This window comes from Elephantulus edwardii, unplaced genomic scaffold (assembly GCF_000299155.1).
Source record: "Elephantulus edwardii isolate Elephantulus edwardi_28Jun2011 unplaced genomic scaffold, EleEdw1.0 scaffold00024, whole genome shotgun sequence".
Taxonomy (NCBI): Eukaryota; Metazoa; Chordata; class Mammalia; order Macroscelidea; family Macroscelididae; genus Elephantulus; species Elephantulus edwardii.
Window position 1 is genome coordinate 1,365,060 of NW_006399774.1, and position 15,213 is coordinate 1,380,272.

At 44.6% G+C, this 15,213-nt stretch overlaps 1 protein-coding gene across 1 annotated transcript in view; it reads left to right on the forward strand.

The window, feature by feature from the left end:
* The window catches only part of LOC102846330 (monofunctional C1-tetrahydrofolate synthase, mitochondrial-like), a 247,301-nt gene that overhangs the window by 32,713 nt on the left and 199,375 nt on the right, over positions 1 to 15,213 (forward strand). Inside the window, exon 11 of the mRNA XM_006882798.1 lies at positions 14,838 to 14,949. Within this exon, the coding sequence (XP_006882860.1) occupies positions 14,838 to 14,949 (112 nt within the window). The remainder of the gene's footprint in view (positions 1 to 14,837; positions 14,950 to 15,213) is intronic.

A 15,213-nucleotide genomic window follows, 5' to 3' on the forward strand; every position in this document is an offset into this window, starting at 1 on the left:
ATATAAAATAGAGTGCTCTTGAGTCAGAACCGACAGCACAGCTGATCCTCCAGTGGGTTTTCAGAGCCTGTAGGTCATATGGAAGGAGATTCTTCATCTTTCTCCCAAAGAACAGCCCGTGGATTTGAACCAGGTGCCTTTGGGTTGGCAGTTCAACTCCTTACCACTCAGCCACTGACATTCACATATATATTTTACACACACAGATTTGTTGTGTACTGGAGAGTCAGAACCAACCCATAGCTGACCCTCCAGTAGATTTTCAGAGGCAGTTAACACACTGTCCATTTTGAGGAGCAACTGGTGGATTTGAACCACATACCTTTGGGTTATCAGTCCAACTCCTTACTACTAGGACACTGTGTGCGTGTGCGTGTGTGTATGTGTATACACACACATACATATATACACACACACTTCACTTCCCAGTTTCTCCATGTACAATTCAATGACATTGGCCATGCATTACCTATCTTTGTGTTGTATTTCTCACTATCTCTAAACGTATTGTCTCCTCATCACCAGTTTAGGCTCTCTGATTCCTGAAGTTCTCATCTGTGCCTTTACAAATACTGCTGCCAGTGTAAGACTACAGAGATAATTTTTGTAAGAATGATGTGGTCAGGTCTGTCTGGGGAAAAGCCTAGCAAGAATGTTCCTTGGAATGAGGATGGTGAGACTTCATCTCACTCCCTTTAGACGTGTGGTCAGACGTGCCTGGTCCCTCGGGAAGATGTGCTCGGTCAAGTATAGGGTGAGGAGGGCCTTGAAAGGGATGATTGACACAGTGGCTGGGGCAGTGGCTCACACAGCACTGACAGTGAGGGGGGTACAAGACTGGGCAGTTATTTTGCTCTGTTGTCCATGGGGGTCGCTGTGAGTCAGAACTGACTTAGCATCTAACAACAACGACGTCTGACAGAATCCAATAACAACAATAACAACGTGCTCAGAAAAAGCATGTTCTGTTAGTGGAGCTGAATTGTTAACAATAGCTTCATGGGGTAGTTTTGATTCAAAGTTTGAAATCCTCTCAGGGACTCCAGTAAGTCTGGTTCAATACTTTTCCTCCTTTTGAGCACTATCTATCTATTAGATTAAACTGTTCAAAGTTGGTAGCTGGACACAATCTGTTTCATAGGGTCTCATGGTCAGTCAGATGGAGAATTTCCATATGTTTGAGGGGAAGAAAAAGGTTATTTGTGAGGATGCATAATTCACTATAGGGAATTAGGAAACTTAAAAATGTCTAGATAACCACAAAGCATTTATAGCATCAGAGGTAGTTTGTGTACCCTCATTGGCTAAAGTTAACAATGATTTATCTTAAATGTATGGATGGGACCAAATAAAAACCACCTATAGCTTGTTCTATAAGCTTGAACCATATGACTGACCCGAGTGTTTCAGTTAATTGGTTTATAAAGCAGCTCAACCTGCAGCCCCTTTCAAGAAAATTCATTTTGTATTTGATCTTGTGCACACAGTTTGCTTCCTAAACTCTTGGTGCTTTTTTTGAACAGCTATAATTCTTGGAAGCTGTCAACTTTCACTCTTACTATTTCTTCATCTTTGTAGCCAATAGATTGACAGGAAAGGTTCAAGGTTCCCCGTGGTTGCCTTGGGACTTGACTTGGCCTCTGGTGTTTGGGATAGTCTCCGTCAGAGCTTCCTGTGCCTGACCTACTTCCCCACAGCAGGCTCCTGTCCAGCTACCAGCTAAATAAAGCCTGGGTCATTCTGGTTTTCTTACTAGCAGCTACCCTTTCACTAGCCACATACCTTCCCCGCCTATGCCCTTGTCTGCGGCCTGACCTTTGACTTTTCACTCCTCCTGTGTTTTCTGCCAGAAGCAACTGGAAATGAATCCTTTGACCTATTTTTGTACTGTGGGACCTTCTTTAGCAGGGCTGTTTGCCTCTGGTCATTGTAATCCATGGTCCACACCTCTCAAGGGGCCATTGCTCCCTGTGGAGGCCACAGTTGGTGGGTGTCAGCTGGTGTCCTTAGGCACCTTGTGGAGACGGGGTCCTTCTACATTCGCCACACCTTGGAAAAGCTCCATTGTGAAAAAACTGCACGTCCTTTAATCAGCAGTGAACAAACAGCACGTTTGTGACTTTAGTCTGTTTAGCTTTTCATCATCCTCAGCGATCAACGAGAAGGCAAGCAAATTGGAGCTCCAAACTGAGCGGGAATTCTCTTCGCGAAGTACTGTGAAACAGCGCATTGGGCACTAAAATGGAGTAAGGGCCCTGATAGCCGTCTGGTTGGGGAAGGTCTGGGGATTTAGAGACCAGGGGCTGACCCAGTAACTGTGGAATCCTCTCCCCGTCACCTCCTAAAACATGTCTGGGTGACCTTCCAGTGGCCAAGCTGCTACTGCGACCAGCGAACACGTCTTACAAAGACCTAGTTAGACACACACTGATGTACTCTACCAGACAAGACTGGTGCCCTCATTGTGTAGTGGAACCCTTTGATTTGGAACCAACAGATCTGAGTGCCATGGCTGGGCCGTGTGTTAGATAACATCACCTGTCAGGAGGTGAAGCCCCCGTCCTGATGTTTATGTGTAGGACTAAAGAGTCACCCTCCTCCATCCTCATTTGTCTGTGCATAATCAGACACTCATACTTTACTACACAAGCACTCTGAGTGGACGGAAATCTTTTTGTGGGGACAGTGCAGAGCTGTCCACTAACTGGTCCCCTGGTGCAGATGAGCATAGAATTGGAGACGCTCTGGGCCTAGTCCTACTGAGATGTGAGAAAGTTTTGCATTTGATCCTTGGGGGTGCATTTTGAATCCTCCCCAGAGAATGGAGAGGCTGGCAGGCCTGTGAGGCCCTGTCCACACCCCTCTGCCCACTCTGCTCGCCTGAGGGCCCCTGAGCAGGCTGTGTAAGGTACGGCTGGAAGCCCTCTCCCCCGCCCCCCCAGCTGTGGTAAATCAGGCTGAGCCCAGCTGCATGGAAAAGAAACCACAGAGAAATAAGAGACCCCTTCTGTGTTTCTCAAAGGATCTGGTTTCTCCTGCTAAGCACAGAGACCCTCAAAATCAGTACCAATAGAGGAAGGAAAAAAGCAGAGGCCTTTAACTTTGTTGTTGTAAACTGCCGTTGAGTCGAGTATGACTCATAGTAACCCTGTAAACTATATCTCCCGCCATCCCCATCATTCTTGACACGTTTGAGCCCATTGCTGCAGACACTGTGTCAGTCCATATTGTTAGAGTCTCTTCGCTGACCTCTTCCCTTTCCAAGAAGTAGCCCCTCCTAACAACGTGTCCAAAACATGTGAGACGAAGCCTCATCAACTTTGCCTCCAAGGAACATTCTGTTTGCATTTTCATCAAGTCATACCTGTTCTTTTGACAGTCCATTGGACATTCAGTACTCCAACAGTATGACTCAAAGGCATTGATTATTCTCCTGTCAAACTTATTCATCGTCTAGCTCTTAGATGCGTAAGAGATGATTGGAAAGACTGGAGCTTGAATCAGGTGCACCTTGTTGTTATGTGCTGTTGAGTCGCCTACAGCTCACAGCAACCTTAAGCACAAGAGCTCTGAACCCTGCATTATCTTGAGTCATTTTTTTGTCTCTGACACACCTACCCCATTACCCCAGGCACTGAGTCAATCCATCATCTCATCCAGGGTCTTCCTCTCTTGTGCAGTTCCTCCACCCTCCCAAGCGTGATGTCCCTCTCCAAGGACTGGTCCCTCCTGGCCATGTCCCCACAGCATGTCAGATGGAGCTTCAAGATCAAAAGATTCCATTTGTAGGGAGCTCTGGTGACCTAGTGGCGAGAAGCTGGGCTGCAATCCCAGAGGCACGTGGTCTGAATCCACCAGATGCTCCACTCGGGGGGGGGGGGGGCGGCAATCTTCTCCAGTACCAGTGGGATCTGATTCGATGGTACACACACAAAATAATAAAAAGAAAAATGGGTATTTAAAAAAAAACTCCATTTGTGTGTGATGTTGTCGTAAAGGTTCTTTCCCTTTTCTGTCCCGTGCTTAGCATGGGTCAGGGGAACTTTTAAACTGGGTCAGATGAGGGAGTTGTGTGCAAATTCTTTTTAATGGTATTGTTTTCCTGACGGCGAGGTGTAACTTTCTGTTGTGATGGTTCCAGCTCATGATGATCTGGACATGTAACAGGACAAAACGTTGCGTTGCCCTGTCCTGAGGCTCCTTCCTGTGCTTGGGCCCAGTTGTAGCCACTGTGACAATTCATCTCTCTTAGGGTCTTTCTCTTTCTTACGGTTCCTCCAACTTAACAAGCATGACGTCCTTGTCCAGGTACTGATCCCTCCCACTAACTTGTCCAAATAAAGAAGAAACCATTGAGGTCAGTTCTTGCGAAATCCTTGTAGTATTGGTAGAGGCCACAGGGGGAGGGAAGTGTGTGCTGTGGAGAAGAGAACCGTCTCCCCAGTCTGGGCAGGGCCCCAGGTGAGGAGAGCAGGCCATTGTGTCACCGTCAGCTCACCTGTCTTTAGTCCCCTGTTCACGTGCCCATGCATCAGCAGGGCCTGACTCTGATTTTGGAATTCAGTCACCAGGCCTTTCTCAAAGGTGTTCTTAAGTGGATTAGAACCACCACCTTTTTTGGGTCATAGGGAGAGTATGAGTGGTTTGCACCACCCCAGTCCAGTTGCGATGAGGAAGATAGGTTAGGATGGGCTACAATAATAAGGCACTTTAGGTTTATGCATGATTTTCGTTTCCTTATGTTTTTCCATACATGGTATCTAGTAAACGTAAATGGCCTTGGGAAGCAGGTGCTGGGCTACCCTGAGGGCTGGTCAGGGACAGATCTAGATTCACACTGGGTCCTGAGACTCCACCCCGTATCCTCCTGCCAGAGGCACCTCAGATGCTGCCCAGCCTCTACCCCTTCAGGGGGGAAGACCGGAGAGCTGCCTCCTGGAAGTGGAAGGCGGAAGTCCGTCCTTACACAGTGTGAATGTCAGGAAGTACAAAGCTGATATTCCCACTGTAGCTTCTGTTTACCTGCACTTGACACACCGTGTGTGTTGAGTGCACTCTCACTGCACTAGCGTGGGTCGTGGGGGCTCTTGTGAGGCTGTGACGCGTGGTTTACTCATGCTGCTCTGGAAGCCAGAACTGGAAGTGGAGTATTTGTGCTTTTCTGTACTGTGTGTGAGTCTGCCAGGCTGAGATGCTGAGGAGAATCCCGCCTCCCTCACCACCACAGTCCTTACCCGTGACACCCATACCCCCCACACTTCTCTCTCTCTCTCTCTGAACACACACACGCAAGTGTGACATACACACCCTCACATACCACACACGTGCTCATACCACACCACACCCTTCTGTACATAGATCACATATAGCACACACCCAAACACATACTTACTTTCTGACCAGTGTTTTCCATTTTTATGTAAGGCTCGAAGAAGAAATTTTTCTGAAAATAGAATATTTTAATTGTGATTTGAGTGAAAGTTTATAGAGAAGATTGGTTTTCTGGTCAACTATCCATACACATTTTGCTTGATGACATTATTAAAGTGCCTGCCTTGTACCACACACTTCCCGTTTCCTTCCTGTGATTCTTGTTTCTGTTAATCCTTCTATCCCTTTCTGTCTTCTGAACTTTCTCCCTGGGTAAATCCCACCCTTTTGGTGCGATACTGTTGACTGCTTGAAGGAAGAAGTAATTCCTGGTCTCACCTTTCTCCTGATAGGCCTGTCTGTTGGCAAGGGAGAGCGCTCCGGTGGACTAGGAATAAGAAGCTGTGCCTTAATCCCAGATGCATGCAGTTTGAAGCCATCTGCTGTTCCTCTTGTGCTATATGTAGTTATTGTGGACTTTTGAGTCAGAACTGATCCGTAATTGACTCTCCGGTGGGTTTTCTGAGGCAGTTAATCAGATGACAGATTTCCCTTCCTTCTTCCACAGAGCAGCTGGTGGGTTCGAACCACGTGCTTTCCATATTGCAGTGGAGCTTCTTGCCACTCACTGCCAGAGCTTCACCTCTGGAAACCCAGTGGGTCGGTTCCAGCACAATGGCACACAACAACAGTATTGGCAAGGGAGCTCCAGAAGCATGGTGGGTAATGAATTGTGCTGTCAAACTAAAGACACGAGGTTCGGATCCGCCAGGTGCTTCTTGGGAGAAGGTTGGACAGTTGTCTTTGTGTGATTTATAGCCTTTGAAAAACCCACTGGAGGGTGATTTGTCGACAGTGACTGTGAGTTTTGAGCATTGCTTGGGCAACATTTGAGCCACAAGGATTGAGTTTTGTTCCAAGTTTAAAGAGTTATTAAAGGGCATAGTCTTGGATGTATTTTTTTCTTCATTTTTTTATTTTTGTGTGTGTGTATACTGTCAAATAAGATCTGACAGGTACAGGAGGAGATTGTGCCTCCTTCTCCAGCAGAGCATCTGGTGGATTCGAACTGCACACCTCTGGGATTGCAGTGTAGCTTCTTGTCACTAGGCCACCAGAGCTCCCTGGAGATGTATTTTTTAAATGACTACTCTAAAGTATATAACTTCCTAGACTTGGACTGTATTTTTCTTCAATAATCTTTCATAACTTGTGTAAACTTCAAGTTTGCTTCACGGGTTGAACTCTCTTTGCAATGGTTTTGAACCTAACTGGAGATCTCTGATGTCTGTTTTCATGCACCGGACAGCAGATACGATGAATGATGAGGCAGGAGGTGAACTTGGGAACATGTAGGAAAAGGAGTATCATCCCTCCTCTGAGGAAGAAACCTGAGGGAAATGCTGAAGTCATAAGTCCCAATTGGCTTGTGGTCATCCTGACTTATGAACGAACCATCAGGAAGTGCTTTTCATTTAACTAGCCAGTATTCTGCCCTGGTCAAAGACAAGTGTGGAAAAGAAACACACCCAATTGCTGAAAGGAAAAAGATACTTCTGGGCTGGATACACCGGGCGTGCAAATAGTGAGGAAAGTACCTTCTGCTGAAATCGTCTCTCCCTTATCTTGCCAAATACTTACAACATTCAAAGGAAAATTCCTTGACATTCTTATTTTAGAGTTATGAGCATAGTTATTTTAACACTCTTATTTTGTGGTTTGCTACAATGAAATGTAGATGTTTGTTTCCGAGATATGAAGTAATAGTCTCTTGGTAGATGTTCAGACAATTCACATAAAATATTTGACTTTCTAAGTGAGAATGATTGATTATGTGCGAGCAGTGTTCATGAACAGGTCAGTCAGGGTATAAGCAGCCATCTAAAGTGCAATTATTGGTCTCTTGTCTGGAGGAAGTCCCTTGGTACCAGCAGTCAGGAGATAATTGTGCACTGGGAAAGTCTGCAGTGAGGGACCTCTTCAAATTAACTGAGGAGTAGTCATGTGTTAGTCTTAGTTTGAAGACTGAGGCATCCCTGTAGCCTTGGCCATGGCCTTTTTATTCACTTGCTATACATCTGAGAGCTGGACAGTATAGAAGGATGATTGAAGAAGAATCAATGAGTTGGAGCTATGGTGTTGGAGAAGAGTATTGATCGTACCATGGACTGCCAAGAGAACTAACAGATATGTCTTGGAAAGGTACAGTTAGAACACTAACGTAGACATAACAAAGCTTCATCTCACATACTTTGGGCATGCTGCTAGGCTGGGCTATTCTTTGGAGAGGAACATCATTCTTGAGAAGGGGGGGCAAAGAGAGGAAGACTGTCAATGAGATGGATTGACAAAGTCACTGTGACATTGGGCTCAAGTGTGTCACAGGTGATGGGAATGGCATGGGATAACCAATCTATTATTTATTATGAGATGCTCTCAACTCAGTGGCACCTAATAACAACGACAAAGGACGTACGTCACAGGAACTGTAGTCGGCTGGCTACCTCTGGTTACCATTCTGGAAGAGCTCACAGCAGAGGAAAAGAAAAGTAGGGAACAAACTCAAACTCTTAGAGTTAGATGGTTTACTGAGAGAGAATGGAGAAATCTCTGAAGCTTTGACTTCGAACCTGGAACTAAAGTTGTTCCCATGACTCAACTTTCAACCAAATCATAAATAGACCTATAAGGTGAATGGTAACACCAGGGAGAAATTAACTCGTTAGAACAACATACCATACGAGGGAAACGTATAGCAGTTCCCCAGAGATAAAGCTTAGCATTCAGGAACACTGAATGAAAGCAAGAGAAATGGGAAGAGTGCTTTTTTTTTGTATTTGTATTCTCTGTGGTTTTTAAAAATTTTTTTACTAGTTTATTTACAAAACTCAAATACAAATTTGAACAAATTCTTTTAATTTCCCTCACCCCCCACCCATTAAATTGTACAAACCTATGATTAATACCTCCTTCCCCCTACACATAAGGATTTTTTTTTAAAAAAAAATTTATTTTGCAATCCCAGATGTATGTGGTTTGAATCTACCAGACGCTCTGCTGGAGAAGCAGTGGCAGTCTCCTTCTGTACCGTTCAGATCTGATTTGACGGTACACACACACAAAATAATAATAAAAAAATTTTTTATATTGGTTTGCAAAAAAAGTTTATATACATTGTATTTCATGTTACCCTTCATTCACATTGTGTTTCATGCAATTATTCCCATTCATAATGTTTGTGGTTGGTTGGGTTCTTTTTTTTTGGATGGGAAGAGTGCTTTTACAAATGTTGGATTATAATTAGTATCACAAAAGAGTATGCATATATTATTAAATGGAAAAAACAATTTGCTCTGAGAAAATCGTAATAAGATTAAAAAAAAATGAGTTTAATGAAATGATACTGATATCTCCTGATGTAGGGAACACACTACTCAAATGTTAGTACTATCACAGGCCTGGAACCTATGATTTAGTTCTATGGTAAAGTGACTGGTGAATTCAAAGTTGCCAAAATGGATTTTTTTTTCATTTCTGTTGCTTGACGGTTGTTTGGTGCACCATCGAGTCAGAAGCACCCCACAGCTGGGCTTTCAACAGGTTTTCAGAGGCATACGGTTGCATGGGAGGAGATTGCCCATCTTTGCCCTGTGGAATAGCAGGTGGATTTGAACTGTGTTCTTTTGGTTAAGGGCGCTCTGGTGGCCTCCTGGCAAGAAGCTGCACTGCATTACTGAAGGCACATGGTCCGAGGCCACCAGCTGCTCTGTGGGAGATAGGTGGGCACAATGGTACACAACAACAACACCTTTTAGATGGGCAGCACAGTTCCCTACCACTAAGCTAGCAGTTGTTGTTGTTGTGTCCATTAAGTCGGAACTAACCCATAACTGACTGTCTAGCCTGTTTTCAGATGGAGTAAATCACACAGGAGGAGATGGTGAGTGTCCTAACCCCTGGCCATGCTCTGTCCCCTGGGCCTGCAATAACACTGCTCTTCCTAACTCTCAGAGCACCTTTGTCATACACTCTTTCTCTAGTGGCTTTAATGGTAAGGAGTTGCACTGCCAACGGAAAGGTACATGGTTCAAATCCACCACCAACTGGTCTGCAGGAGAAAGATGGACAGCCTCCTCCTGTATGATTTACTGCCCTTGAAAACTCACTGGAGGGTGAGCTATGGGTTGGTTCCGACTCAGTGGTACACAGCAACAACTTAGACAACAACAACAACTTACTTCTAAGGAACTCATTGAACCACAGTGCCACAAAGATTAAAAAAAATGTATTTTATTTCCAAAATAAAAAGTGGCTCTTTTTAGTGCAAATTTCCAGATTACCACATAGGCTTGAGCGGCTAAATGTGGAAATAGTTTGCTTTATAAAAACCTTAACTCAAATCACAGTTGAAAATAGCTTCATAAGAGAAATATAAGAATACAAGCAAAACATCTCTGCCTCAGCTCTCCGACATATGCTCATCTTGCTTCCGCCTCTTTAAAAATTCACTGACTCTGACAAAATCGTTTTCCTGATGTCTAAACTCCCCGTTCATCCCACGTGGCCCCATTAAGCCCCTGCATCTCTGTGCCCTGCGATTGTTTTAACACTTAGTCCCCTGCCTGGGGAATGGGTGGTTCTCTCCACGCTGCTCGCTCTCTCAGGTCTCAGCAGAGAAAGCAATATTTTGTTATGAGGTAAAGTTTCAAGTCATACTTGGCCAGGGTCTTTCCCATCTGGGAGGCCAAAAAGAGCGAGCAGCCAGCAAGACGATAATTCTCCTTGAATTCTCGCGCATTAAAATCCCCTCTTGTCTTGCTGGGTTGTTTAGTGATTTAGCTTCCCGCACCAACGTTTCCTTTCCAGAGAGAATCAGCGTCGAGGTTGTGCTCATTGTGAAGGGAGCAGATACTTGTCTGTCCTCTGTGGGATTCATGGTCCCCCGGTTACTTATTAGCACCATTCGTTTAAGAGCTGTGTGTGCGTATCTGATTGAATGAGACTTCCGGGGTTTATGAGTAATGAAAAGAACAGGTTGTAGCAGAGGCGCCATGTGCAGTGAATGAAGTGTTCTTTGGGGGTTTGTGTTTGTGGGCTATTTCCACAATGAACATTTCAGTCTTGTTCATATTAAACACTTTTTTTTATACCTGCTGAGCATGGTCTGTTTTTCTATTGTGTGTAAAAATCAAGCAAAATGGTGGTCCTTGTCTGCAAATGTTTTGCAACGAGCTTTAAAATGTTATTTCTTCTGATGGTGACTGTGGTTGAGTTAGGAGTCCTGGGGGTACATTGGATGAGTACTTGGCTATACACTGAAAAATCAGTAGTTCAAACTCACCAGCCCTTCTTCCTCTCTGCAGGAAAACAATGAGGTGGCTTCCATCAGGATTTACAGCCTGGGGACCCTACCTCCTGTTGGGTTGCACTGAGTCAGAATCTACTCTTTGGCAATGAGATTTTTAAAAAGGAATACTTGAATTTCGGAGGGACCGGTCCTTGCAGAGGGACATCATGCTTGGGAGGGTGGAGGGACAATGCAGGAGGGGAAGGCCCTCTGTGAGGTGGGTTGATTCAGTGACTGGGGTAATCAGGATGGGAGTGTCAGAGACAGTGTGATTGGCACAGGACTGAGCAGAGTTTGGGGCTGTTGTACATAGAGTCACTGTGAATAGCAAGTGACTCGATGACACATAACAACAACAGCATCAGCTTGAATTTTTAATAGGGGAATGTGTAAATGAAGAAATAATTTTTTATGGAGATGTTTAAAAATTCTTTTAACATTTTCCTCACTCCTGGCATCACTGCAGCTATGTTTAGATGGCACACACAGCTTCCCAGACAGGGTGGCTAATATTCTTATTATTAATAGTTTGTTTCGCTTTAAGAAAGATAATGACTCTGTAGCACAGCAAAAGATACCACTCAGCCAGTGATTTCAGCAGGATTCCCCCCCCCCACTTTCCTTTATTTAATTTAATAAAGTAGATTAATTGACTGCAACACCATTGAGGTATACTCTTGTAATAACTGTCTTAATACAGGGAAGTCCTGAAAAGCATTGAGTATGTTTTGTCTAATTAGGGGTACAGGGACTGCACCAGTGGACTTCAGTACAGCGGGGTCTGTGAGTTTGGCACAGAGCTGAGCAAGTTTGCCTTCTGTTGAATTTATGGTTCCTTGGAGTTGGAGCCACTTAACAGCCTCAGACTACTGTGGTCCAGAGTTTTCATTGGATGATTTTCAGAAGTCCATGGTGATTGAAGTTGTCAACAATTTCATTTTACTTGGATCAATACCCATGCTACCAGTAACCAGAAAATCAAAAGACGTGTTGTTGCATTAGGCAAATCTACTGTCAGGGATCTCTCTAGAGTGCCGAAGAACATTTGTTTAAAGACTAAGGGCACCTGATCCAAGACATAGTATTTGCATTTGTTTCGTATACATCTGAGAGGTGGACAATGAGTAAGGAAGCCTGAAGAGGAAGCAATGCCTTTAAATGGTGGTCTTGGCCAAGAGTATGGCCTATCCCATGGACTGCCAAGGGCACAAGAAAAGCTTGGAGGAAATGCAATGCAAGGACAGTGCAGCCCTGCACCTGCTCACCAGTCTATGCCAAGAAATTTGGAAGACAGCTGCCTAACCACCTGGCAGAAAGAGATCCATGTTTGTTCCCATTCCCAAGAAAGATAGATGATCCAGTATGGAGCTCTCTTGGCCTAGTGGCAAGAAGCTGAGCTGGAATTCCAAAGGTATGTGGTTCGAGGCCTCCAGCTACTCAACAGGAGAAGGATGAGTAACCTCCTCTTGTGATTTACGGCCTCGGAAAATCTACTGGAGGGTCTGCGATGGGTCAGTTCCAACTGAATGGTACACACAACATCAGCAGCAACATTTCCCAAGTATGAGAGACAAAGCTTCATTATCTTTGCCTCCAAAGAACACTCTGGCTGCACCCTTTCCAAGATACATCTGTTTGTTTTTTTTGACAGTCCGTAGGATAATCAACACACACAGTTCAAAGAACTTAATTCTTCTGGCATCCTTATTCATTGTCTAGTTCTCAAATGCATATCAAGTGATGGGAAAGACCATGGCCTGAATCAGGTGCACCTTAATCCTCAAAGTGACATGATTGTTCTTCAATAAATTGGAGAGGTTCCTAACTACAGGCTTATCCAGTGCAATATGTCTCCTAATCTCCTGACTGCTGGTGCCAAGTGTATTGATTGTAGGTCCAACTAAGATGAACTCATTGACAGTTTTAGTCTTTTCTCCATCTGTCCTGATGTTGCCTGTCAGTCCAGTGGTGAGAATTTTTGTTTTCTTGCCTTTGAGATGCAATCCAAACTGAAGGCTTTAGTGTTTGATCTTCTGTAGCAAGTGCTTCAAGTCCTTCTCACTTTGAGCAAGCAAGGTTGTGTCATCTGTTTATCAAAGGTTGTTGATGAGTCTTCCTCCAATCCTGATTCCACATTCTCCATAGAGTCCAGCTTCTCAAACAGTTTGCTCAGCAGTCTGTATTGGAGAGAGTGAAACCAAGTTTCTCCTTGGAGGCAAGCATTTTGAAGCTCTGGGCTTCTCACATACTTTGGGCATGTAGCTATGAGGGACCAGTACTTGGAGAACAACATCATGCTTGGAAAGTGGAGGGACAGTGGAGGAGAAGAGTCATTACCCCAAATGAAATGGGTTGGCATAGTAACTGGGGTAATAAGGGCAAGCATGTCAGAGACATTGGGATTGGCTCAGGAGAGGGCAGAGTTCAGAGCTATTATACCTAGGGTTGTTGTGAGTCATAGCTGACTTGATGGCACATAACACCAATAACATATAGATTAAGTAGCTTTGGAGTAAAGATACAATCCTGACACACAACCTTTTCTGATTTCAAACCATTCAGTGTTTGCTGGCTCTGTTCACACAGTATCCCCTTGATCTAGGTAAAGGTGTTGCATGAGTACAATTAAGTGCTCTGAGATTCCTATTCTTCACAATGTCAGCCATAATTTGTTATGATCTACACAATCAAATATCTCTCCATAGTCAGTAAAGCACAAATAGACATTCTTCTGGTATTTTCTGCTTTCAACCAGGATCCATCTGACATCTGCAGTGATATCCCTGGTGTCACGGCCTCTTCTAAATCCCACTTGAACTTCTGGCAGCTCCCTGTCCGTGTACTGTTCTAGCCTTTTGTGAATGAGTGTCAGCACTATTTTGTTTGTATGTTGAGGACTGTAGACTTGGAACCGACCCTTAGCTGACTCCACAGTGTGTTTTCAGAGGCGGTTAATTACTTGGGAGGAGATTGGCCCTCCTTTATAGTGTCTGGTGGATTTGAACCACGTGCCTTTGGGATTGCAGCACGACTTCTTGCCACTAGGCCACCAGAGGTCATAGTGGTGTTTGATAATTTCCATATTCTTTTGGTTTACTTCCTGCCAGTTAGCTAGGCAGCTGTCCTCCAGATTTCTTGGCGTAGACTCTTGAGCAAGTCCAGGGCTGCACCTGCTCTCCTAGGAACATCCATCCACCCACTCCTTATTTTATCATCCAAGTTAGATCCTACGGTCAGTCATTATGCAAAAATCAGCCTTGTGCAAAACTACAGCAATCCAATGTTACTTTGGTTCCCAGAGTCATTTCAAGAGCACCTGTGTCGTTGTTTTCTCCCCTGCAGCTGGCCGCCTTTGTGGCACCAGCAGCTGGTTCTTCTTGCTGTGACATCAGGCAGGTAGACCAGCCTGTGGCATTTCATACTAGAAGTTGGGCTGTTTGAATTTGCAGTCAGGAGAGAACGCACCCTCCCCTGACCCCCATGAAGTTCTTGTTCTCCATGGAGAGGCCCACCCACCCAGGATCGCTGCATTCTGGCTTCCTCTCCTCCGTGTACACACATGGTGAATTTTAGGTTCTGCTGCACAGTGATCCTTATCTATCCTATCTTCACCCTTTCCTGCCGTCTCTTAAATTCACAGCCTGCTGTGGATAGCAGCGCAGCTACTCTCCTGAAAGCCAGCTGGGGTTTGGCGAGGCAGCAGCATAGGCTGGTCCCGTTACTAACTCAAGGCCCCGGGATTTAGCCTTTAAAAAAAAAACAAACAAAAACACACCAAAACCAACAGTAATACAACAAAACTTTATTTGCATCCAAGACTGAGGAAAGTGTCAGGATAGGAGGGATCAAGGCCTTGTCAGGAATGAAACACTCTCACCGTGGATCCTTACCTATCTTTAAGGTTCTTGAAGTGGGCTTTTTATTGTTGTGAATGCGAACTGTCAGGTGCCAAGATCAAGTAGCCAACTAAGTCTACTTGAAAGGAATTGGTGACACAGTTTTTCAGTGATGGTATGGAACGGTGATCGCTACCATTTACACTGCAGAACTTGACAATATTGAATCCTGTCTTTATGCTCCAGATTAAAATGTGCTTTCTTTTCTTCTTCTTTCCTTTTAGCTTCATGAGGCTGAGATTGTGGTGTTAGGCTCTCCCAAGCCAGAAGACATCCCCCTCAGTTGGATACAACCAGGGACGACAGTTCTCAATTGTTCCCATGACTTTCTATCAGGTAAATGTCTTTAAGATGGGACAGGTAGCTGACAGAAGTGGCCAAGGTTAATTATGAGGAGTATTTGCCTCTCTATTTAGAAGGATTGTTTTCCTCAAGTTCAGGCAGTTGTCAATGTAAGTAGATGGTGTAGTGTTGTTTTTAAATGCTGTCGAGTATGACTCATAACAACCCGGTGAGCCCTGTGTCCTGACCCCTGCCCTGTCCCGTGCCATTCTCAGCACCTCTGACACACTTGACCCCGGTGTTAAAACCACTATGTCC